Source organism: Pieris brassicae, chromosome 7, assembly GCF_905147105.1.
Source record: "Pieris brassicae chromosome 7, ilPieBrab1.1, whole genome shotgun sequence".
Classification (NCBI taxonomy): domain Eukaryota; kingdom Metazoa; phylum Arthropoda; class Insecta; order Lepidoptera; family Pieridae; genus Pieris; species Pieris brassicae.
The window spans coordinates 5,979,043-6,006,082 of NC_059671.1; the positions used below are offsets into that span (position 1 = coordinate 5,979,043).

Consider the following 27,040-nt stretch of genomic DNA (forward strand, 5'->3'; position numbering starts at 1 on the left):
ATATTGGAATTGCTTATATTTCATAACTTTACGTTGAATGTAGTACATCAATAACAATATACATAGTACATAGACTACTTAATAGAACAAAAATAGGAACATCAATTCTTTAATAAAAGATCTAAGGAAATGAAGATCAGCAGAGCAGCATTGTAGTAAAGTTCCGTGATGGTATTAAGCTGAGTTGACCGATTGCATCTCTCATCTCCTTCTAGCATATGCCAACCAGGCTGGTAAATCTGGCTTCTGTAAGGGAAACAAACGATTAATAAATGCACGCTAATAGCTCTATTACAGTTGGTACTATAAAATTATTTAAGTAACTAAACAAATATCATTTTATTTAAAAGTCAAAATTATTTTCATTAATCTAACGAAATTCCTTTCATCAAATTTAATAAGGCATACTTTTAAAACAATAAGCAAAGAATAATATGAACTAAGAATCTTATCATCATAATGAAAATCATTACGAAATCGGTATTCGAATCAAAGCTAATTTGATGGAACACCAATTTCATTTTCCCGGCTGCGACCACGCGATTTCAATTTTCAAACTATCAGGATATTTTGTGCCATAATTTAGAATTGTTGCCGGCGACTCATCTGCGTAAAATAACAAACCTTCTTTTTAAAACCCTTGTCTATTTGAAAACCAAATTTTATTGAAGGGCTCATATAAATTTATCAAAAACTAATATTTTATTTTATTCAGGTATCACGATTTAAAAATTAAATTCCTTATAGAACTGAAAAAAAACAACGCCAAGCATACGTCTAATGATTCAATAAAATAATTAGAAAATGTGGCATTCTGATGAAATACATATACAAGATACAATTTTGCATTATCGCCTCAGAACAAAGGCGGTAGTTAATGAAATTACCAAGTTTAATAATACCCCTACGACAATAACGTCTTTGAGGCTACAAAGTGATTAACAAGTAATCTATTTAGCAGAATTTCGTTCATCAATGCAATTTTGACCACTACTCGGAATTCGATTAGTTATAGAATTTAAGACATCTCAGAACATCGTGATTTATCGTCTCGAAAAGTTGTTTTTAATACAGTTGCTCAAAAAGTGGCGTATTGCAGGGACGTATAGCGTTCGGGATGTGGGCTATTACACACTCTCTTTCCCAACTGTCAAAACAATGTCTATTAAAAAGAAAAAAAAACAAAGTTTTCATGAAAAAGAAAAAAATTCATAGAAGTTTTTATAATTGCACACGTTTCTTCGGAGAACATTTTACCGGAAAAGTCAAATAGTCGCTACACATCTACATACGACGAATTTATGGAAGAGCGTGGAAGAGGAAAAAGCAAATAGTTTTATTAAAATGCTTAATTTTTCGCAACTGTTTTAAAAATAGTTGATCAGTACACGTGCGGAACCGTCATTCCAACTTGTTCCAATTGTCAACCGGATTTGTCGGAACTCTTTGCAATGACAGGCTTTCCGCACTTGTAATGAAATATACTATTTTACATAACTGTTAGTGTTACAGGTTTATAAACACACTAATTATAACAATTAGTTAGACGATGTTTCTTGGTAATTAGTTTTTATACACATAGGTCTGGACTTTTTAGTTTTAGCATTTTGGTAGATGGGGTTGCGAAAAATACTATACTGCAATGCTAATACAATCATTATTTAATCTAAGTATCTAATAAAATCTACGTTTGGGCCTCAGAATTCTGTATCTGTTGTCAATGTAATAAGTGATCAGCCCTCAGTGCTTGATACACGCTGACTTTTTGACCCGTTTTTCTCACGATATTTCCCTTCATTGGTCGAGAGTATGTTGGATGGCGACGTGGCGTAGATGTCACACTGCGGACGTGATAATCCTGCAAGCGTCACGTCGGCCAACCCGCCGCACTCAGCGTGATTTCTCGAGCATTTTGAAACAAGCTTTTTGAGCTCGCTTCTTATTGATTCCCAGATCACTGATGTCAGGCTCGAATCTTTGTATAAGGATGGCCCAAATTATACAAGAAGATGTGATCTTGAACAGTTCGATTTTCGAATAGTTTTTCAAGTCTCTTCATGCCCATCTTTGAAGTCGGAGACAAATAAAAGCTGGCGTCACGTCGTGCGCGATGTCTCCCGTGCCGCTATCTGTTTGACTACTAAAACGAATACCCATAGAAGACCATTGGTAGCGTCGGGCTCACGCCCCGCTCGTATCCCGTCCGTCCTTTCTGTCCTAATATTATCATCGTTGTGTGCCGTCGTGACATTGCCTATATTAATTTGTAAATTACAACTGCTCACGTCGCGCCAGCGTCGCCTCGCCGTCCCGCCCCGTCCACTATTTGACCAAACCTTAAATGTGCACATAGAAAGAAAATCCATTGGTCAAACCTAATAGTTCAGATATATTTAAAATATCCCTTTTCAATCTTATTTTAGTAGTACATCAGGTCATAATTTTTAATTAGATAAATAATGTTTATTTACACCTAGAGTTACCGTGTAACAGATGTATGAACTATTGCTTTGTTTGTTTTATTATTGTTACCTATTTACAAAAATAAATGAATGAAAATACTCTAATAATTGTATTATAGTTTTATAACCGCAAATCCAATTGCGTCAAACAAAAGAATTAGATAAGTGTGGTTTTCGTCATAATATATTGCTAAAAGCGAGCAAGGCTCATATAGGAGGTAAATGATAAAATCTATTCAATATCTTTAATGTCAAAAGCATGTAAAGCCCTGGCTATAAGATTGACTTGACATAAATTTAATATTGAGTTGATTCAATATTGCATTTAACGTCAAACCATAAACTGCAGAATATATTACCATGATAATATAATGTAGGCGATACGATCGTTATGATTATTCAATCTATGATACGTTAGGATTTTTATTTAACCTTATATTATATAATATATAAATTAATATGTTATCGAACGTATTATTACGGCACCAAGCTAAATAAAAATAAATGTATAATTATGTTTTTATCTGTGTCAAATATTTTTTTTAGTTAGTTACAGACTTTTAGTTATCATAAAATTTGCACAAAAATATTTTAATACATAGTTTATATTGTCAGATCACATAAACAAACGCTTAACGTAGCTGATTTTACCGCAAAGTAACATTTTCAGACTTAATTGAATTTTAGATTGATCCTTGTTACAAGAATAACAATAACAAACGCTCTGAGAAGTCTATGATCAAATCACAATTAATAATAACGTGCTAGTATTATATTGTTATTCTGTAACTTACGTACCCCGGGTTATAGATGAAAAATACTTATCATTTTTCCGAGATCGTAAAAAATTTTGCACTTACATATTCTAATTATTTAATATTCATAACATTACTAAAAAAGAAAGAACCCATTAAATTTCATTCATTCATGCTTTTTAAGTATATAATATTATTATATTACCTAATGTACTGAAATTCAAAGTAAGATACTAGATAAGTTTCAACCAAATAAGTAAATTTTATTAGTACTAACAAACTAAACGTGAATTATACTCAGTTTCCTTTGAAGTTACATCAAATATATACTTGAATTAATTAATGAAAATTAAACCTTATATAAAAATAATAATCAGTTATTTTTCTTGCTCCTAGATGTAAGCTTATTATAATGCCCATTGGCAAACATATTCTACATAAACAAATAAATTCTCTTAAAAGGAAATAAGAAACAAAAGAAACGATGATATCGTTTCATTTATTTAATCACGAAATATGATGAAAATAATGGTGTTAAAAAGGTTAACGTTATTTTAAACGTTATGCTTAATGATATTCTAGCTAGAATTGGAACCGGAAGTAATAACAATTGAGCACTCTATCATAATCGCGGAATTCAGTCTCGGGTACATTTTCCAGGGGCACAGTTTCTCTGTCCTTACAAGTTAATGCAGCTATAAATAAATAAAATAATATATCATAATTTCATGTAGTAAGACTCATTATTGATAATTTTTATAGACTAGAAACCAGCCTTCTGTACCTGTCAAAGGCCATCAATGGCTCTAAGGCATCGCTTCAGAGTTTTAAAGCGAACTTAGACTGATTTTTTTATTAGATCTCGACATGCAGGAGTAATAATAATCATATTTGGCGTATTATCTTCCCCTAAAATATGCTGGTTTCTATGTGCACCAATGCACCAAAACACTTGTTCGTACGGTCAGGGAAAAAAGAATTATAAATGAACTTTTAGGTACTTACTTCAAGATCCTTTCCCCAGTTTGAGTAAACCTCCGATCGTTTTCCAAACCTGTTGACACATTTAGAAGAATTAACTTACTGAACAATTCTTTAGCTTTAAAATATTGGTTAGACTGCAGTTATCATAATGGTAAAGTTTTGTTGCTAAATTACTTTTGTATTTTCTACAAAATATATATATAGGCACTCGAAAATATTTCAAATATATATTTTTTTAAATAAATACAGTGTGTAAGTTATAGTATTTTATAAAGTATCTAAGTATATAATCAGATATAAGTAAAATTGTGTTTTCTCTAAACCTAATTAATCATATTATAAATAAAAACAAAATCTAATAATTTCAACTTAAGTCTTCATTTGTCTCTTTTTAACACAACGTAAACAAAATTTGACAGAAAGGGATGAAAGAGAAAACAATTTTTAACCGGATTAAAGCTATTTTTATAAACTTATAATTATGTAAATAATTTTAAATTTAATTTTTTCGACGTTTCGCGTGCTTTACATTGTGCGTGGTCACGGTGACTGAAGACAAAAGGTATTGTATGTCAAAAGTATCACAGCTGTAGAGAAAGTTGTGTTATCTGTATTTATTTACCCGGAGTTGGTATCGACTAAAAGATGACGGGTTTTGGCAGAAATGACTCACTCAGTTTATAATAATATTTTATTATAGCTTTAATTCGGTTAAAAAATTGTTTTCTTTCAATGTGTAAAACCTATGTTAACCAAGTTCTTATGCGTTAGTGTATAGTGAATTAAGAGTAAATATAAAATAGTTTATCTATTTTCTAATGTCAAGACGCCGCCTCCACACTTCCCTCGGATGTTGTTATAAACGGAATATAAGATGAGACGTTCCTCGAAACATATTGGTTTCAGATCGTCAGACTGTATTTTAATTAGCAAACGTTTCGCTAATTAATTTGTGATTAATGCAAGTAAACGAGTTAAAGTTACACTAGCGTAACACAAATTGTTTATTCAAGCCTTCTTCAGAATGTTTTATTTATTTTTAGATTTATTAGCAAACATCATAATCTCAATAAGCTGAACCGCGGAATATATTAACACAAATATTTATTATAGTATTTCACTACGAGTTTGCTTTCTATTGGTAAAAGAATTGTTAGTGTTTGCATCGATTACATAATGCAAACAAACTTGACAATCAATATTAATAAGGACCAGAAACACTACACATATAATGAAAAATATTTTTTTGGGGTAAGTTTTATTTTAAATAGCTTTATTAAAATAAATTCCTCTTTGACATAGAGAAAGCTGTTCATACATAAATGAAAGAGCCTAAAACGTATAACAAATAACATGCTGACGACAGAAGAACGCACTACTGGGAATAGGGATGGGAAACATCGACATCGATATCGTACCTTGGTCGGGTGTGGTAGGAGTAAATGCGGTCTAGTTTCTGCAGCTGTAGGAGCCGCACAGCACGATCTAACAAGTCTGGGTCGACCCGATCCATTGCCGCTACGTCGCGGCGGTCAATCCTGCCAAGACGACACCGATTACAACACCGCGACCAAGATACGACCCGATTGAATTCGACGGCAAAAAATCTCGATAGTTAGCGCAATAATTCAAATACCGAACATAATTCCTGTTATTCATTTCGAATTCAAACAATGACCGTCCTTATATAAAATAAATTTTCAATTTCAGCAATTAATAGTGCTCCGTAAAAATTGCCAGGAGGCTCGCAAGTGCGTTGACGGCCTTTTAAAAATGTAACAATTTCCCAATAGTCTTAAAAATAACGATTGATTTAATTTCGCAGTACTTTGTTTTGTTTTAAATGAGGTGGATGGAAACTATGATTTTAAATTTATTGATCACCAAATAAATGAATACGACGTTTTATTAATTTCAACATATACATAATTTTAATATGATATTAAAGCTGATAAGTTACGCAAATCTTTGGTTTATAACCCATAACCTGGTTGTGAATGATTTAGTTCATATAGCCCTGTAAGACGTAAATAAATTTAATTTGATTCACCGTCTACTCACGTACTTGATATATTGACAGTAATCTACACACCTCTCAATCTTATATATCACAGATGATAGACAATAATGTCAATGTGATCAGTTTCTCTATATATGTGAAACACATAAACTGTAAAATTTCAAGCAAATTAATACCTAATATAATTTATATGCCAATACAAAAAATTCATGAGCTTTAATGTTGTTTATGAAACAGTGTATTGTTGTAACGAAATTAGCTTTCTTTTGCTTGCACTTCATGAGAAATAGCATACATAAGTAATTCAAGAAGCGCACAACACGAAACATAAAAATATACCTTTATTTTTGATGAATTTGTATATTTAAGTTTATATTCCACAGAAAAGTTGGACCAAAAATTAATTTTTCCAATTCGAGGAAGGAACTTTGGGTGAAATTCAAAACTTTTAACATTCGTAATTTAGGGCTTATTATAATATTTATTTAAAAGTAAGCTGGGTGTATCTTATTTGACTTTTATTTGACCTTATTGTTTAAGTTTACTTCCGAATACTACTCCATAGATTAAGTATCTCGTTCAATATTTAGACACACAATATTATGATCTTAGAGTTGCCTAACGAAATTTAACAGATACACACTTAACGAGTGCATTCTCGCAATTTTCTTTCACGTAAAAATATCACATTATTTAGTTCGTTACTGTAAAAATTTAGATGAGAATTATTTCCCTTTACAACACACTCTCTGCATCACTTAACTTTGAAAAAGTAACTCACTCTCTTCAGTTACTGCAATCTCACGCCGCTTTTGTTGTTTGATAATTAAACTTACTTTACAATATAAACATGCAATAAAAATGATTTTATACATATTTATAGCATTTAAAGGTTATTTAGATGAAAATGATGAAGTGGGAATATAAAAAACCTACCTGGTATAGGACAAAATTAAACAAAGAACGAAAGAATAATATTTGCTTTAACAAACTGATTCCTGACATTGACGTAGTGATATTTACTATTTGTAAGGTTTGCAACGCTTGACCTAACAATTTCCTCTATAGAAATAATGTACTCAAAATATACTGAGATAAGTAGAATATTAAAATATTTTTATTACATTATTGGGGTATTAACGGGAAATTATTACTAAATTTACATAACTTGACGTTTTATAATTAATTTAAAGTTAATATCCTTCAAAGAAGTTTTATGTTTACCATTTAAAATGTTTTGTCGAAAGCTCTACAACAAATATATTAAAAAACATATTTATATAAATAATTTATTTTTCTTTACTATTAACATTTCTTTTATATTAGAAATCTCAGCAATATGTTTGTTAATGTATTGTGTTCATTACAATAAAAATTTGAAACCTTTTATTAATATAAGAATATGATTCCTTCCGTGAAAAGATGCACAATCGAAAACAGAACTTTGAACCGACAAAAATTAATAAAAGCTGAGTATAATAAATTGATATTGTCTATGTGTTTAAGCATAAAGCTTACCCGGCTTTTTCTATAAAATATTTTTTAACACAGCCATTGTATTATATCATTAATCATTTTATTTATTAAACAAGTTTAAGTTATTATTTGCCTATTAATATCTTTTGCGCGGCGTCTTTTTTATATCACAGAATTAAAAGCACCCTTTGCTTGATGTATGTATGCGTAGGCCGCACATACATTATCAAATGGATTCATCCATTAATTTTATATATAATGGTCCACTCAATACGATTATAAAATATAATCGGAAATGATAAAATAATCCTCCACTTTGATAAAAAATTCACAAATGTCTCAGACATTTTTTATTTATAGTAATATCGAAAACCGTAATCCTCAAACAAGGCTTTAACATCCATTAGGGTAATTCTAATTCATCTCGATAATAGTTGTTTCGTAGAAGAGTCGTAGGTTTTCCGTGCATTAATAGTCTTTTTCAGTATTTTCATTGTTAATGCTTTTATTTAATATCCGAATTTATTTAATAACATTCATAATACATCGTATTAAAATCGGATTTCAGTAATATAATTTATTCTTTCAAATTTTTCGTTTCTTTAATAGGTAATATATACACATATAAACATCATCATAAATGCTTATGGATTTATTTTAAATGGATAAATATATTACCTTTATAATGTTATTCCATTAAAATAACACAAAACCAAGCACAGCATTCACACGTTAACACAAAGTGCCTTTGTGACGAGAAAATTGAAAATTCTATTTTATTGCGGAGTGACTTTCGCGGAGAGGCGTCAAGTTTTTAACCCATTCAAAGTTTCAAAGCTTTAGACATTCGAGCCACAAAGAAGTGTAATGTGGAGAAAGGTTCCCTGTACAGCGATTTTATAATATTTTAAAATAAGTTTTTAAATTCAATGAAATTATTTTATGTACGTTAAAAAGACAAAACTTAATTTAAATTAACAACAAGAATGTTCTTTATAATGTTTATAACTTTATAATGTTTATATTGTGAAGATACGATTCAAAGGTCAATAGTGTGCGAAACATCTATCCAATTAATCAAATAGTTCCCGGGTTTCGCAGAGAGATATATTTATGACAATAGATACGACTGCTGTAAAGGACACTTACCTAATGTTATATTGAATTAACATATCCATTCCTACGAATATATTGTTACTTAGACCGAAACATAATGTGTGTAACATTTTAAATTTTAACACAATACTAATGGTGTCAATAGAGAAGTATAATAAATAAGAACAACAAATTACATTCAAGGCTTAGTCTTATATATTAGTGTGCGGTATTTTCCGCATTAATTCGATCATTAATTAGCGTTGCCTGGAAGAGATCGCGTAGTAGCAACGAGGCCGTTGGACCATGTTTTTTAAGCTTATTGTTTTGTTGGCAAAAACAATTTTCTCCTCATTTTTAAGATTTTGAAAACTATTTGAAAACTTTATAAAATTTGTTCAAGACTATGATTTAGAAAACCTTAACCTACCTAAAACCATTTTTAGAAGGACATGTATCTAGAAAATATTTTTGCACTGTTTTGACATTGACCAAACGAAATAAATTTTCATTGTGACATTTCAAATGTCCGTAATTACTAAGTGCTACTTTCGTATATTAAGTTTTGATACAGCGACAACATTTTTGATAATATCACGTAACATTTTTCCTGATTAATCGTTACCATTCTAGATTTAAAACAACCAATAATTTCTGAGAATAATTATATATAGAACCTACTAGCGGACATATTTATGCGTAAACGTTGTTGATGGTTCTTTAAAGCCTTTGTGCCTTTAATCCCGAAACCTTATTGTATGGCCGGAAGCAAAATGGAAATAGAACGGAAATGCGTTACGTAGTACGCCATGGAGAAGGTTGGGAAACAATAATGTAAACAATTTTTATATGCTTTATATAATATGTATGTAAGTTTATAGTATTTTTATTTAAAAATTATAAAAGAATTGCGATTCGATGTGTTAATAAGTTTCAATTTATTATGATCAAAGTAATTTATAATACAGAATGATTTTTTGTTTGTATATATGAGTTAGAAAATGCTTTAACCAGAAATCTATCATGGCAAAAATAACACAAAAAAACAAAGCATTACTCTCATATTTTTCTTCTTTTAAATCTTACTAGGTTTTGTTTTATTATTTAGATTAAAGTCGTATATGGTTGATAGAAAGAAAACTACGAAAACCACAATATAGAACTTAAGTGCCTGTACAACTTGTTACGAGGAATCCTTGTTGTAAATAGTTGGGTGGGGACAGTTAAACTATTTTAAATTCTGGACGTAAGATTAAATTTGTTTTGAGGATCAAAGGGGTTGTATGGAACTAATCAGATACCTACGCAGGAATTATTTTATCACAAAATAGATATCGTGCCTTAGCATACTAACATAGAACGTTTTAACTACAATGTATTTAAGTAATTTTAAGACATTTTCGTATGGTCATGTAAATCAAGGTACAAAAAGCTACTAATCGTAGAACTGCATACGTAAAACATATTGAGTATTACGGAAAAGAAATACAAAAGTCGATTTTTGTACAAGAATATTTCATTTCATTTCATTTAATACAATTGTAACATCAAAACGCTGTACCGAAAATGAGCTTTATAAACTTAATCCATGGCGCAGTATGTTGCAGTCACACACAATAGCTTTTATGGCACTTCCGGTTACGGTAGAATAAACTTCACGTGATTTTATTCATTCAGACTTATATGTAAATGTGAGTGGGTGTGTGACGTATATATAAATGACGTATTACAATTTAAAGTTATATATTAATTTTGTTAAATTAAGTTTCTTAGTATAAAAGGAATGAAGGCATTATAAATACTGGAGATAATTTTAATTGTACTTTAAATAAACCAAACTGCGTTCATTTCTAAACAACCTGCATTTGCTATACAGACTTATTATCCTTCAATGAATATTCAAACCATCGCTGTTGTTTTTTTTTAAATATAGACTTACCGTGTTAGGAGCACGTCCGGAACATTTCTTCTTGTTATTACGAAACTTTTAACTAAAAACCGTTACAAGTTTTGTACACATAGTGTGAAACTTTTATGGATCTTATTTGCTACGAACTACTGAACATGAGCTTAGAGATGTTAAGCGTTATTTTTATTGTTATGAAACTTTTTTCTAAGAACTTTTTGTACATTTCCTGCCTGGAGCGCGATTTTATATGATATAATATTATTCAGAGGACATCCAAACGAAACATCCCATTTTTAAACATTACTTTTTTTTAAATAATAATACTCTCTACTCCCCTGCCATATTGTGCAGAGCTCTTTTCTTTTTTCTGACACTTACATTTTTACTAAAAAGATACATAAATTAATTACTCATTCGTTTTACGCGTTTCATCACGCGAGATACGCATCGGTCCCGGTCAGGACTGTATGGCGAATGACTCATTATCTCGACACCTGCCATAGTCAAATATTCACCAGTCCATGCGAAGGTGTTTCTGGTCGCCGGTTAAAGTATGGTGAATCCATCTCGTACAAAGCTTCCTGACGCCTAAATATTCGTGTAATATTTTTTGAACTTGACTGGTACCAATGCCTAGGCTTGCCCGTATCTGCTGATAGGTCATTCTCTTATCTTCCTCTATCATTCGTCGCACAGCACTGATGGTATTTTCAGTAGTCGCTGTTAAAGGACGTCCCTCACGCGGATCATCATTGAGATTGCAACACCCACGATTAAACTCGTTAAACCAATTGTAAATAGTGGCAAGAGATGGGGCTTCATTAAGAATAGCTTTGTTGTTGAGTAAGCCCACGACGATTTATTAAGTCATAATAAATCATTGACCGGATTTATCAGTTCATTTTCACGTGTAACAAAAGTTTATATTTGCCGCCAAACAAATGATAAATGAATGCAATGTACATTAGGTTACCAAAGAGTTCTTAAGTTGAAATTCATGAAAAGTTTTCATTAGGAATGTCTCTAACTGACCCGTTCTAAACATTTTCAGGGTTACCTACGTATTTTTAAATGGGTTTTAGTTATTTATTTTATTTTACAAATGGACTACAGTCAAAACCGTTTACGATGACATCGTTTAGAATAACAAACCGGTTGTATTGACCAAAATCAAAAGTCTGAATGATATATATTAGGTACTTAATAAAAACGTCATCGACTGTTACGACTAGCCCCTTCGATGTCGTTATAACAGATTTTGATTGTACAGCTTACATAGCAGCGTTTTTTTAAATACACCATATATACTTTAACGTAGCTTTACATTCCTTAATAAGATGAATATTAATAAGTAAAAATCTGATAAAAATTTTAAGTAGATCAGAATTAGTATAAGTAGTACAGTACAAAAAGAACGGAGTATGGATTCCTATTATTGGAAAGATTTTAAAAATGGAACGACGTAAAAAGTTCGTTAAGGTTAACGCAAGTCTTAGCGCTTTCTTATCGATTGTAATTAAAAATGTTTTTACTAATTTCTTAGAGAATCCTTAAATTAGTTTCACGAGTAATTTTAAATTAATTTAAACTCCAAACGAAGTAATAATTCGATGATAATTTTTTTGCAGCAAGACAGACACTTTGTTGAATGCAAAAGAATAACGAAATATATTTAAATTAGGTATATATATACTGCTTACGTATTAACGTAAGCAAGTAGTATTTATGTGCAATTCTAGTTTTGAAAGATATAAATAATTTAAATAAAATTATACATTTATTCTGTCTACTACATATTACACTTTAACATGTAAATTGTTCATTGCATAATGTATAAAAACATTTCTCTAACGTACATAGCATACCGTAGTTTGTTACGTATATGAACAAGAGTTGGCTGTACAAAACGTAATTCCAACTAAAAGCTACAACAGGTGGAGGCTCGACAAAGCGGTGATTACGTCATCATTTCAGTGACTGGACCGAAAGGACAAAATAAGCCCGTGTCCAAATTACAGCGCATTTCGAATAAACGCTATTTTACTATGTATTCTGTGTCCACTCCCACGGGAACGCTTCAAATAGGAAACGGGAGACGTCAAGCCATTTGTGGTCCTTTGATTATAGCCCAGGGTAGAAAGTGAATAATTACACTCACTCTTATTTAATTTTATGAGCTATTACCTACCTTATTTTGTGCTAAGTTTGTTTGCCTTTGTTTGAGCTTCATTAATTAAATTTATCTTTATATGATAAACCAATTAAACAATTTTGATAGATAGTATTCCAACATTTAGTTATTAATTCATATGGAAAATATTCTACAAGAGTATTTTAACAATTTTAGGTGTTTATTTGAACTTATATTCTGTATTGTGGGTGGACCCACATCAGTGGAGATTATTATGATTTGTTTCTTCAGCGTCGCATAATTTTCATATTCAATAATAATTTATGTTACAGCCGATTGCAATGTCAATTATCGCTTATTTTGTTTTACTTTCTTTGAGTAGTAATTTGTTAGTCACAAACGAAAATTATGTGTACATGAACTAACTTGTTCAGATCTTCTGAAACGCTTACTATTCTGTCCTGACAGATCTCTACTCTCTCTTCAACCTTTCGACTGGCTGGGCCAACATTGGGTTCCGTAAACCTCTTCACAGAATGTGTTCTACGTTGGATTCTGCCACTAATATCGACCATTTCTACGCACTCCTCTACCGCTTAATTTAAGTATAAACATCTATTATTGTCCTAAACCATGTATCTTCCTCCTTTATTATAACTACTAATATGTTTCTCGTTGTCCTGGTTTAAATATTTTGTGTTGTATTGTCTACTTAGCTAACGTTCTGCTGTCACGTTTTGCTTTGTATCTTATCAGTGAATATATTCTATGTATACGATTCTGGATGGCTCGAAGGACCAAAATGTACGGTTCCTGGGTCATCGGGTTGCTTAACCACTCGCTTATAACAATAGAATATGAGCGAAATAGTGACGTGCTAATTGTAACCCTTGGCTCGTACACTATGTGTTAATTTTATTTTCGATATTTTATTTTTTTATTTTATATAGATGTATCTGTTTTGTTTCCTCCAATAAATAACATGGTTTTTGTAAAACACGTGGTCAATGTTGGACAAAATTTTAAACTCCAAATAAATGTGTTTAGATCTAAGAAATGAATACAGTTTCCGTAAACAATAATTCATTGCTCAAGAAACTCAGAAATTAATTCATTTTATGACGCTTAATAAAAACGTAATGTCGTAACTCTGTGACTGTATAGAATGTATATTCGAGTGTTAAAATCTTTCATAAAACTTGCCCTTTTGTTGTATATTAATTTATGGTATGCTGAAACTTAAAGTTTATTCCTTTAAAGTAGGTATATTTTACGGCAATATACTAAATAACGTATTGAAAACAGCAACGATGACATGACTTGAAGTGTTTTTAAATCCACACATTCGGAATCGTACCAAATTCTATTTAATAGACGTCGTGACTTTCTGGTTGTCGTCTAGGTGTAACATTACCAAAAAAACGTTTTTTTTTAAAGTGAATAGTTAATAAGTATTGCCTACAAACAGCTACAGAGGCAAAGGTTATATTTTATTTGAAATCTAAATATAACACTTTTACCCTTTGCAAAATTTTTCTTCGTTCTTTCAAGTTCAACGTACCATAAAAAAGTTATTATACTATGTCTTTATACCGCCAACTGTTTTGAATTCTCAAATAATTGAATGAATTATTAAGACGGAATCACTGTTTCTTTATTCTCGGGATTTAATATTTTTTTGTATACTCATTTTAGGCAATTTAAAATGCATTGAATATAAGATGTGCAAACCAGTGCAAATCATACAGAAATTTATGGATATTATCATAATAGAACTTTATTTAACTTATTACAATAAATATTGATAAAAAATCTCGCATTTATTTCTTTGGGGCTAAAATATATTCTAATTAAAGTGTCATTTGTATTCAAGAAATATTGAAAAAGTTCGATACTTTCTTAGTTCAACACGTTTCAGTGTGTTCTTTGAATTCATTATTTCGAAGAGTAACCGTTGTTTTAAATTAATTTTATTTTAACCAATATTTTTGTAGGTTTAATGTTTATAGGATATTGAGTTTTTATATGATTATGTAACTATATTTTATTAGAACACAATACTATAAGCAATTTGTCAACTTGTTGCCTAATTAGGTAACAATCCACGTGCTATCCCGTTTAATTACTAAACTCTCAAACAAACTGTAGAACTTTCCATTTATTGAAATGAAACTTCTTTATCGGCGTATGAAAAAAATTTACCGTCACATTTTTCAGTTACACGTTGTTCCGTTACGCATCATCTTTTTTCTTGTCCCTACCACGGTTGATTCGAAGCCATTAATAACAAAAAAATATAATAACGATACCAATGATAGTAATAATTCTATTACAATTAATGAAATTCTGTAATAATCTTAGTAGTAATAAGCTAAAATGAAATAATTGTATTATACGTATTCATGTCTATGATAATAAAAGCCTTTTGTTAAATTTTCATGTAATTTAACTTTATTCAACCAATTTCTGTAACGTTGCATATAGTAGATATTTTTTAGAAAAATAAGGTCATAAAGAAGTTTCACTTCTTACGTGTGCACACTAGTACACGCACACATTTTTTATATCCCAATTCCTTCGACGAGATATTACGTATGATTTACAATAACCATAAGACATTATGTTGAAAAGGCAGGGTTTATTACTCAGTTATATATTCGAAAATATGCTTGTATAAATCAAAAGTCGACCTGACAAAACGCTGTCGGCTGAGACCGCCTCCATGCCATGTAAATAACATAAAACTCGGAAAAAATACTTGCGACTATAATCTCCAAAAATATTATCGATATTTTAATATATTTAAAATCTCACCTCGGTCTAGAAGCCTGTGTATAGTACCGGTCAAGCTCTTGCAGCATACGCAGTGCATCCGCCATATCATGAGGGCCCTCCTCCCTGGCCTCGATGCAGGCAGCTGCCACCAAAACGCCCAACGCAAATAGGAACCTCTTGCTCAACATTGTGTCTGAAAGAAATGATGTATGTGTATTTGATATTCATTACATAGTGCTGTTAGCTAATGGGTTGCTGGCCCATGTTTTAAAGTATTCAATTGGCTAACATAAATTTAGACATAAATAAAGACTTTTACAATATTTTATAAAAACGCTTATTCTAAGTATTCCTTTGTGGCTTAGTGGATAAGGCATAGTGCATATAACTCTTGGTTCGATATTAGATGACATAGCTTTTTAGTGTTGGTTGGCTCTTAGGGCAATCGAAAAGTGACGGTAGGTACATGTAATAACTACGATCAATATACAAAGTAAAAATTCAAAATAGGCTATCCTACACTAATTGTATTTTCATATATTTGTGATGCTGTGCTCTCTTACGATACTTTTCATATATAATAAAAAACTCACAACGCTATATTATGTTTTTATAAAATAAAAAAATCTGCTTATCTCGATTAAAATTGTATTGCAGAACCTTGAGTGGGTTTGTAATTTTCTTGTTAAAAATATTTATTATATTTTTTCACAATACGGAATCATGACATACATGTTTCAAAAACAACTTATAATTATAATCCTCGAATTGTTTGAGTCCTCGCATAAGATTTTTTTTAAATATAATTATGAATAGCACAACTAAAATATAAAGTAATACATACACAAAAGACTATACTACTCGTGGTAGGATTATTTAATACTATTACATTTTTTTAGTTACATTTTCTCCTTGACAGTTTAAATAAATTTTATAAACTTTATTGTAAACAAATTTAAAACATGTCATAAACACATGTTTCAAAAGGTCTTACTTGAAAACCAGTGGTTTTATGTTATATAAATTCTTTATATATTTCCAAAAAACCAATTTCGTATCCAAATACAACCCTTTATTGACCTTTATATTTTAAATATGCAGATAATTAATCTGTTCGCTTCACTCTTCATTTGAAAAATGATAACATCTTCGAGTCATTTTAACTTTTGAAATAATGAAACATTTTTAAAATCTTAAAGTTTGCCAATTAGAGCCTTTAATTAAAACATTCCACTAGTCACAGGATAACTTAGTTATGAAACAATAAAACAACGCTTCAGATTGATTTATTTTGATTTTTAACAGGATATTTTATTTTAAAAATATTTTTATCCTTGACATTCCATTTATTGGACCAAAATATAACAAGCTCCTTACTGACTAAATTTAAGTATTATTTTTGAATTGTATATGAATAATGAAGCTTTTTATAAATTTGACGAATATTCTAATTTATCCTAATCCTTGGGATTTATTTGCTCCAGTTCAAACAATTGTTATGACTCAAAAGTTAGCGATAAAAAAGAGAGCCGGGAGGCTCTTGCCAGTTCTTTTTGCCCTCTCTACACCCATGACTTGCGAACTTGTAGTTAATGTGAATTTAGAATTAATTTAATTACTTTTCGGACATTCATAAGTGTGCTTGTTTACCTACATGAATAAAGTTATTTTGACTTTGACTTCTTTTGTTAATTATGACTGATGTGATCTTTTAAATACATTTAGCTGGGTAAGGGCTGGCCAGTCAATCAATGTCATAGTCTAAAGTTTTTCATCGAAGAATAGTTACGAAGCTCAAAAATCAACATAGTCGCATAGACGCTAAACTTGTCTTTGTCTTAATTTTTAATCTTTTGCCGCTTAGAGTCTTCCCTTAAGTTGTCATCAACTTAAAACTTAGTTATGAACTATGTAATTTAAAGACTAGATTTCCCTAAGCTAAAGCCTAAACAAAATCTATAATAAACAACGTTAGTTAAGTTATTACTTATTTTACCTCACAATATACATTTATTATGATTTTAGGAGTCACAAAACAGCCTCCTACACGTTCTGCCTAGACGTGCTCGCGAAAATTAATTTTCGTAATACTATTATTCGCGAGATCTTGAAAATTTCGAGAAATCGTTTTATCACTTTCGAAGTTTAATAAGGTAGTAATTATGAGTTAACATTAATAAATTTACTAGGTCTACTATGTACTAGGTAACGTTGTTAATTACAATCAATTGATTCCGTTTAGTCTTTGAAGCTTAAGAAAGCCCTAAACTTAATTTATAACTAAGTTTTAAGTTAATGAGAACTTAAAGAGTCTTAGAGCGATGAAAGATTAAAAATTAATAGAAACTTAATACAAAGACAATTTTAGCGTTTCTCGCTGATGTTGATTTTTAAGCTTTATTCGTAACTCTTCATACTTGAAAAGGCTGAGACATTAGATCGCATAAACCACTGATTGACTGACCATCACGTTACATTGTTAAAATATATTATAATTCTTATATTATATCAGTCATAATTAAAAAAAGTGAATGCAATAGAAAAATAATACTAAAATTAGGTCAATAAGGAAATTGTTATGTTATATGTTAACGATAGTGCGTTTCATCTCATTGTGATTGGTCAGTATCGTGTGGTCGTGTCGTGATCTGTGACTATAGATAGATTAGAAAAGCTCGTAAAAGAATACGATGAAATCTGGGCTTTGGCTCTAATATAAAACATTGTCTAATATAAAACTTAAAACAGAAAATATTTTAATTTATAGATTCAAAAACATTTGAGTTAGATTTTTTTTAGACGAGTACAAGTAATATCAATTCCAAATAAGTTTTTTCCTTTTAAAAGATGTGGGTGTAACATTGAGATATTTCTTTCGACTATCGAAGGATTTAATTGAAAATCATCGAACCAGTTAATAAGGGTTCATGACTATTAAAATATGAATTCTATTTCCAATACATAATATTCAAGACTTTATGTTGACCTCTGAAATTTGTTGACATTAAAACATGACGTAAAAAAGGATGACAGACTTCTTTTGTGCTGGAATTTGTTTTTTTATCCATTATAAACTTTTCCTTACTAAAACATTAAATTAGTACCAAAAATTTATTAAAATTCAACATACCAATTATGTTTATATGTCTAAATACTGTTATTTTAATATTAAGTTAATGTAAATAGCTATCACTTTAATAATGAACGTAAAAAAATATTTTAAACTATGCCAATAGGTACGTAATGAAAAATTTTATTGTATGATCTTAGGTCGGTCTAATAAGAGTAGCAAACTCGTAAGCAATAGCCGGAACAGGGGAAAACATTATAAATTTGACTTGAATTGCGTAGTCTTTAGAATTGGATTACTAAAACAGTATACATTTCGAGAAAACGAGTAATTAAAATATATTAATCAACAAATATTTTTTTTTCATATATATCTTGCAGCAAACGTACAGTTTCTATTTAAATTTCAAAATAAACAATTGCATTTTAATCCCGTAAATTCAATGGTAAACTTTACTTTTTTATAGAAAACAATTAAAACATGACTAGACTTTAAAGTAAGTTTAAATATAATAAAATCTCAATTTTAGGTAAGAAATAATAACTAAAACATTAATAAAAATGCTAAAGTTACTGAAAGCATAAGATAAATTTAAAATGGTCACTGTCAATACCTTCGTGTCCCTTTGGATTTTGGGGTAATAAAAAACAATAAATCGAGACGTCCCGAGAGTTTATCAATCAAATATATTCCATATTTTCGCTGATGGAAAACGTAAAATGTCATAAATATGAACCTACAGAGATTTCAATGCGGATGTACGATATTAAATACTATTCCCCTTTGTTTTTTTAAACTCCGAAATGATGAAACAGTCCAGTAGTAATGATTGGATTGAGGGTATACAGAAAGTTCAATTTCTTATCAGTATGCAATTTTGATCAACATTTCTACTTTAACCTTTTAAATCTACATTAATGTATTTTAAGTCCATAATTATAGTGTACACTGTTTAAATTAAAGTACCCCAGAATGTTAAGAACGACCTGCTGTTACGAATTGAGAGGTAGGCGCGGCAAGAAGCTACATTTATCTCAAGAACATAAAGAATGAGATAAAAACTATATACCCCGTATTGTATAGTTATTGGTAATACAATACGTTCTATTTTATCAATAAATATTTTAGTTCATAATTAGAACCGTAAGCAAATGCAGTGTGCATTGAATGTATTTATTGATATTGAACCCATAGTATTGTCTTTTGTTAACATAGCTTTTACACATTAAGAAAACACTTTTGAAACGAATTGAAGCTAAGTATTATTATTATAAACTTATAATTATTTCAGTTATTATTATTTATAATTATGATCACCGCGACCACACACTCTGTTACGCTCGCGAAACGTCGGAAAAAAATTAAAATTTAAAATAAATAAAAGTTTATAATAATAATACTTCAATCCGTTTAAAAAGTGTTTTCTTGATATTGAACCCTTTAGTTTTTTCATTCCCGTTTCCGATAATGTCCAATAAAATATGTAACAGATTTGTGAATTCTTAGATAAGCCAAGTTTGCTTTTATTAGCGTCGCAACCCCACTACCCGTAATTCTATGTTAGTAATAAGCTCATATTTGGAGCCATTAAGTCATTCAGTATTTGTATGGGTTGTTACCCAGTCACAACCATACAAATAACTGCCACCAAACTTAATTCGAGATGAAACAAATGATTCACTTTATTAATTATTCTTTAAGTAACTAGTAGATTTCATTATAGCATTTAAAACAATAAGATTTGTTGTCGATAGCAGGGTTTTGCAATGGCTTAGTTTATACCAATGTTAAGAAACTTTCAAACAATCATCTCAAAGCAATACTGATATAATTCGAAGTTAATAACAACAACGATTTGTAAACGTATTAAACCCGAACCTAAATACGTAGGCCTACAACGCCAGCTGCGAATAAATGTCTTAATATCGATTGACATGTAAAATTAATATTTTAATAACAATCTTACGTATAAAATATCTAGAATTAATAAGGCGTTCAAACGTTTTCATTTACATATGGAACAATGACGCCGGGAATTTCAAATACTATTATATATAAGTTGATTCCGTGTTTGCTGTCTTGCCTTACGTACAGAAACTTGGATTTTCAAAAACAAAACCCAAAATACGTTCGTGACAGCGTGTGATAGATATAATTATTCTCGGAATTCAATTATGCGACCAACATAAAATGTATTAGCAAAAAACAAAAGTAATTGATGCTGAGCAACATGCCCTAAAACTTAAATGATGATTATTATTTGGATTTAAGATTATTTTAAGATTATTAGATGGGTAGGCCACGTAGCCTGTTATGCAGATGATAATCTAAAACAGTAACCGAATAGACCAGTCCAAAAAGGAAAAAGGACAAAGGTAGACCAATAGAGCGATGAGCCGACGGGATGGAAAAGGGTGCTAGAAAAAAATTAATGACGATGGTATGAAATAAAACTGGGTGAAAAAAGTTGGAGGAGGCCTTCTCCCGGACAGTGGCCGCATCTTAGACTAGTAAAAATGTTGTTTTTTATACTTTTGTTAAATGGATGGACATACATAAGATGTGGATAGATATCTGCATATTATTATTTCAAATATGTATCTGGGCGCATATGTATAGGATAGGTTAGTTTCTTTGGCTTGGTTTATACTTAGTGTTAAATAAAAATATCTGTCTAATATAATATGCCTTTTTCACTAGTGAAATCCCGTATGTATGGAACAAAAATCATTTCTATATGTGCTTTATTGATATTTTTTTCTTATACGAAACAAAACTATTTTTCAGAAAATCAATGTCATTTACGCAATGTGCCACTGTATATGAATTTAAAGGATTTATAAGTTTCGTTTATTGCCCTTGATCTACCCTTTTAGTATGAGAATAGATTTCATTACTAATGAAGAGAAAACTATTTCTTGTCAGCAATAATTTCTCTTATTACATGGTTTTTAGAAAATAAATTATCCGTCTCTTCTCAGTGTGATCAACAATTTAACAGAAAGACACCAATTGAGAGTATTATACTTAAATTTTCTTATTCCTCTTTCTTTTTATATATACTAAGGGAACTGAGTTTCTTCAAATGTTTATTTATTTAAATAATTATATTTTTTATTTGAATGTAAATACATCATATATGTGTTTGTTCGTTTTGTTTTTCATAGAATCTATGTTAACCATCTTTTAACGTAACATTAATGGAGCAATTTCTGAAGGTATTATTACTAAAAGTTAACTTTCAACTAATTACCTATACGTGACTAATACAAGTTTAATTATTGTATTACATTATCTAAAATCCTATTAGTAATTATAGCAGTGATAAACTTTTATCACACTCTATCGCGATGACTTTGTTAGCTTTCAACTTAAACTATTATCTGTGGATTTGTGTTTTGACATTAATTAACAAAAGGACAAAAAGTATAAAACCTCCTGCAAAATATAAGAAAAAATCGATTGAGTACTGCAACGGAATTAATCAACCACTTTGGCAGCAATACGTTAGAATGTAACACACAGATTTGGTAGTCATTACAGTGCTTATAAACAAAAAAACTTTAAACATTGCTTTGTTACATACTAGTGCATCGTTTCATCAGTTTTGGTTTTAAAAGGGGTCACAGTCTGTTAACAAAATAATAAATACAAACTACATATTGATACAAAAGATTCGTAAAAATAGCGCGTTATGTACATATTACATATAATTTTACAGTGACGGAGTCGCAAGACTGTTTAACTTAACTTTTTAGCTTTTTAGTGAGTTGCGACATAAAAATTCTTGAGAAAGTGGGACGTATTGAAACGCAGATGGCCTATTTAAACTAATAAGCCATAAATCAATGTATTTTAGTAAGGTTAAGGAAATAAATACTCTATCGTGGGTTCGTTCAATACTTTTTGACAAATTGCCTACAGGAACTTCGCTTAAAAATGAATCGTCGAATAGAATATCAATATCAATAATGCACACATTGTTAATATTATATAGTTTTGACTATGGTATTATAATTTATTTCAATATCAAAGTCAATAGAAATACCAAAAGTTTTTAAATGTCGAACGATTGGTGTAATCATATACATATAAAAACTGGTGCAGTATTGTATATTATATTTATGGATTACTATATATCGCTTGCCAGGGGACTAAAGTTTTTTTTATTTCCCGAAAAATATAGATTTTGCTTTTACGACTTTGTTCTCCGGGGCACCTTAACTTGAAATCAACCCAGTGTAAAAAAATCTAATTTAACATTTTTAAATGTACAATAGAAACTATACCTGTCGTAGACGAAATTGAATCTAAAATCAGTGAGGTGACTTTGCAGCCATTTTCGTATTTTATAATGTCATTAAAGACTGAAATCTAGGATTGCGTTGTGAAAGGAAGTATGAAAAGTAAAGCGAGAAATCAAATTGTTCATTTCCGTTTCCTGTGTAGGTGGTCGAGTGTGAATATATTTTAAAAAAATTTATACAAAAAAGTCAGAATTTTTAAAGTATTATATGTATGTTTTTGACTTTAAAAAACTTAGAAGTAGAAACGAAACGAAAAATTACTTTCTTTTACTTTACATTACATAATATATATGCATCATCCTTCTATCTGATTCGTATTCGTAAACCCTGAATATATTACAAATCATGAATAAAAAAACAAAAATAAATGGCGTTACAACCTTCTTAGGTCTGTGCCTCAGATTTATGTCATGATTATTTGTCAATCTAATAAGCTAGTAGGAAATTTTGTGCCTGTCACACGTCGACTAAGACCAAGACAAACCGATTTCCAAAAGATATTTTCCTTCATCGTATGAGTGAATGTGAATGCGCACATTAAAAGAATGTCCAATGCATAGCCGGGAATCAAACCTACGACCTCCGGTATGTGAGTAACTCGTTAAAGCGACTAGGCCAACACTGCTAAAAAAACATGAATCGACGCATTTTCGCGATATAAAAATAATAGAAATTCGTGCTTCAATTTACTTTGTCAATATTAAAATATTGTTGATCCTTCACATCCGCGTGTATTTGGTTTGATTTTAATGAAAAATATTCAGTTCCACTTAAGCCTCGTTGCATGTATTGTTTAACTAAAAATGCAAGCCGGGCCGGCAAGATATCATTATGATTATTCTCCGAACAATAAATATTAAGTAAAAAGCGCGTTTGGGAAAATTAAATTATATACTGTCGTTTTAAAAACCCAAAAGCGTTGAATTTATGTTTTCTATAAATGACTTCAAATGATTTGGTATGGTTTTTTTAGAATGAGTTTAGTTGAGAGAAATGTTGTCTTAGTTTTTAGGATATAATAAAAAATACTAATAAATAATATAATAATAATAATAACTAAACTAATAAAAAATAAATTTTAGATATGACAGATCATATTATAAATGAATTTCGAATTAAACACATATTGTATAAAACATCAAAAAAACTTAGAGGGCCCGTTTAGAAAACGATTTGTGATTTAAAAATCTATATTTTTGAGTTTTTTTACCTACCGTTTTATATATACGAAATTATGAAATATCGACAATTTTGCACGTAAAATTACGACTTCTACAATTCATAAATCTATATTTTTCGGGAAAAGCTGATGTTATTGAACTGCTATCGTAGGTTTCATGTTTATAAAAATGTGTTTCTCATTCTTATGGAGTTATTATTTTACGTACAATATTATTTATTATAATTATAAGCAATATACAATAATATAAACGAATTGAAAATATATGTCATGGAGCAAGTTAAACAGAAAGATAAAATAATAAGATTGAAAAAAATATTTATTTTGAAGTCTAATTAAATATGTTAAAAGATTTACAAATTTTGCCTGAAGCGTACTACCGGTGGAAGTATTATAGGACTAAAATAAAGTATTAATTGTGACAATATTTTTTAACACAGACTACAAAACGTTTTCTAAAAGAGCAGGCTTTTCGACGTTTTAAGCAATATGTGTATAATTCTAAATTCGAATAGTGAATGTGTATCTGAAATATATTTCCCCATGTATGATTCCTGAGTCTGAAGATGTCATAAATTGGATTTATATTCGATTGAATGATTGAATAAGATGGGTGAATTTTGTATCAAACGAGACGGTTTATTGGTTACGTAAAATAATAAATATTGTGTATAAATAGATGTTGTAGCCAATAATTGCTAACTATACAATTTCAGAGCTCATAAAATATATTTTAATTAAGTCGTACCGTTTTTTTAAAGATTTATTATTATTTATATAACGGGTTATGTACTATTAGTTAAAGTATGGAAATTTTATTTTTATATAGATTTCTACTAGTTTACAATTTTAGTTAATAAGTTGATGGGTAGAAAATGAATTTACTGAGACATTTACAGATTATCTCAACCTTCCACTTACCTCGAGGTTTTCGACCGACGCGACGGAAGACCAAAGTAGCAAAGCTCGAAAGTGCAACAAGTTCTAGCGGCAAAAGTGCTGTATCCGGCCCTTATATCCAGCATTAGGGCGGGCGAAAGGCGGAGCCGCGCAAGCGCCCCCCACACGGAAATTAAAAAAAACTTTTACAAAGGTTACCATAAAGAGGTTTCACGGTACACGTCATTTTCGTTCAAAACTTTTATGGACACGAAGTGATTAAAATTTAATGTAAACATTGTTTCAATCGGATTTTAAATTTTAATAATATAATGGAAACGGAAAACAGAAATAGGAATTATTTATTCTAATGACGTAACTTCCCTTTGTGTAACATTACTATTTTAAAGAAAGACTCCCACACCTGTGGAGGTTTTTACGTCGATAATCAAAGATCAAGGAAATCTCATTCGATTTCACTGCTACGTACGGCCTGAGCGTATCACAATCAATATGTTTATGTTTATCAATTATCAAAATGGTGTCTGGACTGTTATTTTTTTTTTAAATAATACCATAATTTACACTAAAGGTGACAGCGACAATTTTTTCGACAAAATTCAAAGTCAATGTTCATCGCCACATCACCTAGTTCTGGTCAAGCAAAATCATCCTACAAGCCTATTTTTAATTTAATCGTGTTTTCTAACATCAGCAATATCAGATCAGATATCCATATCAGTAAATAGATAAATAATCAATGCTTATACTAAGAGCAATCTATATTTTTTCCACTCCATAACAATATCGTTAACCTTCACCCATTAGCCAAATAATTTCTTGCAAAGTTACAAAAAGACGTAGCGCGTAAGTCTCCCTAACTGTATTACTAAAAAGCAACCTCTTAGTGGAGGTTTATAAAGCTTTGAAAAATGTATTAAACTTAATTATAAAAGTTAGATAAACTTTCTTATTTTCCTCTTAAAAATATTTTGATGGTTTTTATTACTAAATATTTATATTTAATATATAATTATTTTCAGTTTGAAGTGCACTTTTGCAATATCAACTGAACCGTTGGGGCAGTTTCATATTTTAAAATAAATTATTGTAAAAATGTGTGTTGTCCGATAAACATACGCTATATTTTTTTTATAACCAATTTTATTTTTTGAGTTATTGTTTGGGTGAACATAACTTTACCATTCTTAATTAAACTAATTATGGCTGGTGCCATCTATATGCGGCACAATTGGCTCTAACTTTTATAATAGCTCATTTGCTAATTTATTGTGTTATAACCTAAATAATGTTGAGTAGTAGCCATATAGAGCAGAGTTGGCCTAGTGGCGTCGCTGAGGTCGTAGGTTCAATCCCCGATCCTCGTCCCCAAAAAATGTCAACGGCATGTGTCAGGCAGCGAAGGCTAATCACCTAGTTGCCTAGTAGATTAATGAATTACCATGAAACATATGCAGAAACCTGAAGCAACAGACCTAAAAAAGTTGTAGCGCCACTTATTTATTTTATTTTTTAATTAACCTAAATAGTAGATACGAAATTTAATACATACAGAATCTGAAAATAAAAGTAACCCAGAAATCCCATTCCATTAAAACAGCTTATAAGTCCCAAATACGAAATATTTTGGATTTGACCCTTCGACATATTACATAAACCAGACAAGATAAACTCGGTTGTGTACATGTCTTTAATAAGTACAAAAGTGTGCTGATTTTACAGCAGCCATCATGAGCAGAGAGGAACGAACTTCAAAACTTTGTGTTCCAATTGTTATAAAAATTACTTGTCATCCGTTATTTCCATTAAATGCAAATAGTGACATGTGCTTTCAAATTCGATGTGGCATTTTACAAAACTCATTATGAGTTTCCGAACGAACAAATCCCATTACTCATTGGCTATTTTGACAATATACTCGACGCTCGCGATTTCATTCGCTTGAAAATGATGTTTCAATATTCCGTATTAAACGA

General features: G+C 30.2%; 1 protein-coding gene across 1 annotated transcript; it reads right to left on the reverse strand.

Moving 5' to 3' along the window:
- Positions 1 to 2: 2 nt before the first annotated feature.
- Positions 3 to 25,198, reverse strand: LOC123711994. The gene is made up of 5 exons (XM_045664892.1): positions 25,086 to 25,198; positions 15,647 to 15,800; positions 5,620 to 5,739; positions 4,223 to 4,271; positions 3 to 246 (listed from the first exon to the last, which is right to left on the reverse strand). Exons 2-5 carry the CDS (start codon positions 15,793 to 15,795, stop codon positions 202 to 204), a joined length of 363 nt encoding a protein of 120 aa, XP_045520848.1. The 5' UTR covers positions 15,796 to 15,800; positions 25,086 to 25,198; the 3' UTR covers positions 3 to 201.
- Positions 25,199 to 27,040: the final 1,842 nt, after the last annotated feature.

Coding starts and splice junctions, on each gene's coding strand:
- LOC123711994 (XM_045664892.1), bottom strand. CDS start 15,795: ATGTTGAGCAAGAGGTTCCTATTTGCGTTGGGCGTTTTGGTGGCAGCT. Junction 5,740..15,646: donor ACACAGGCTTCTAGACCGAG/GTGAGATTTTAA, acceptor TCGTCTTGGCAG/GATTGACCGCCGCGACGTAG. Junction 4,272..5,619: donor TCCTACCACACCCGACCAAG/GTACGATATCGA, acceptor ATGTGTCAACAG/GTTTGGAAAACGATCGGAGG.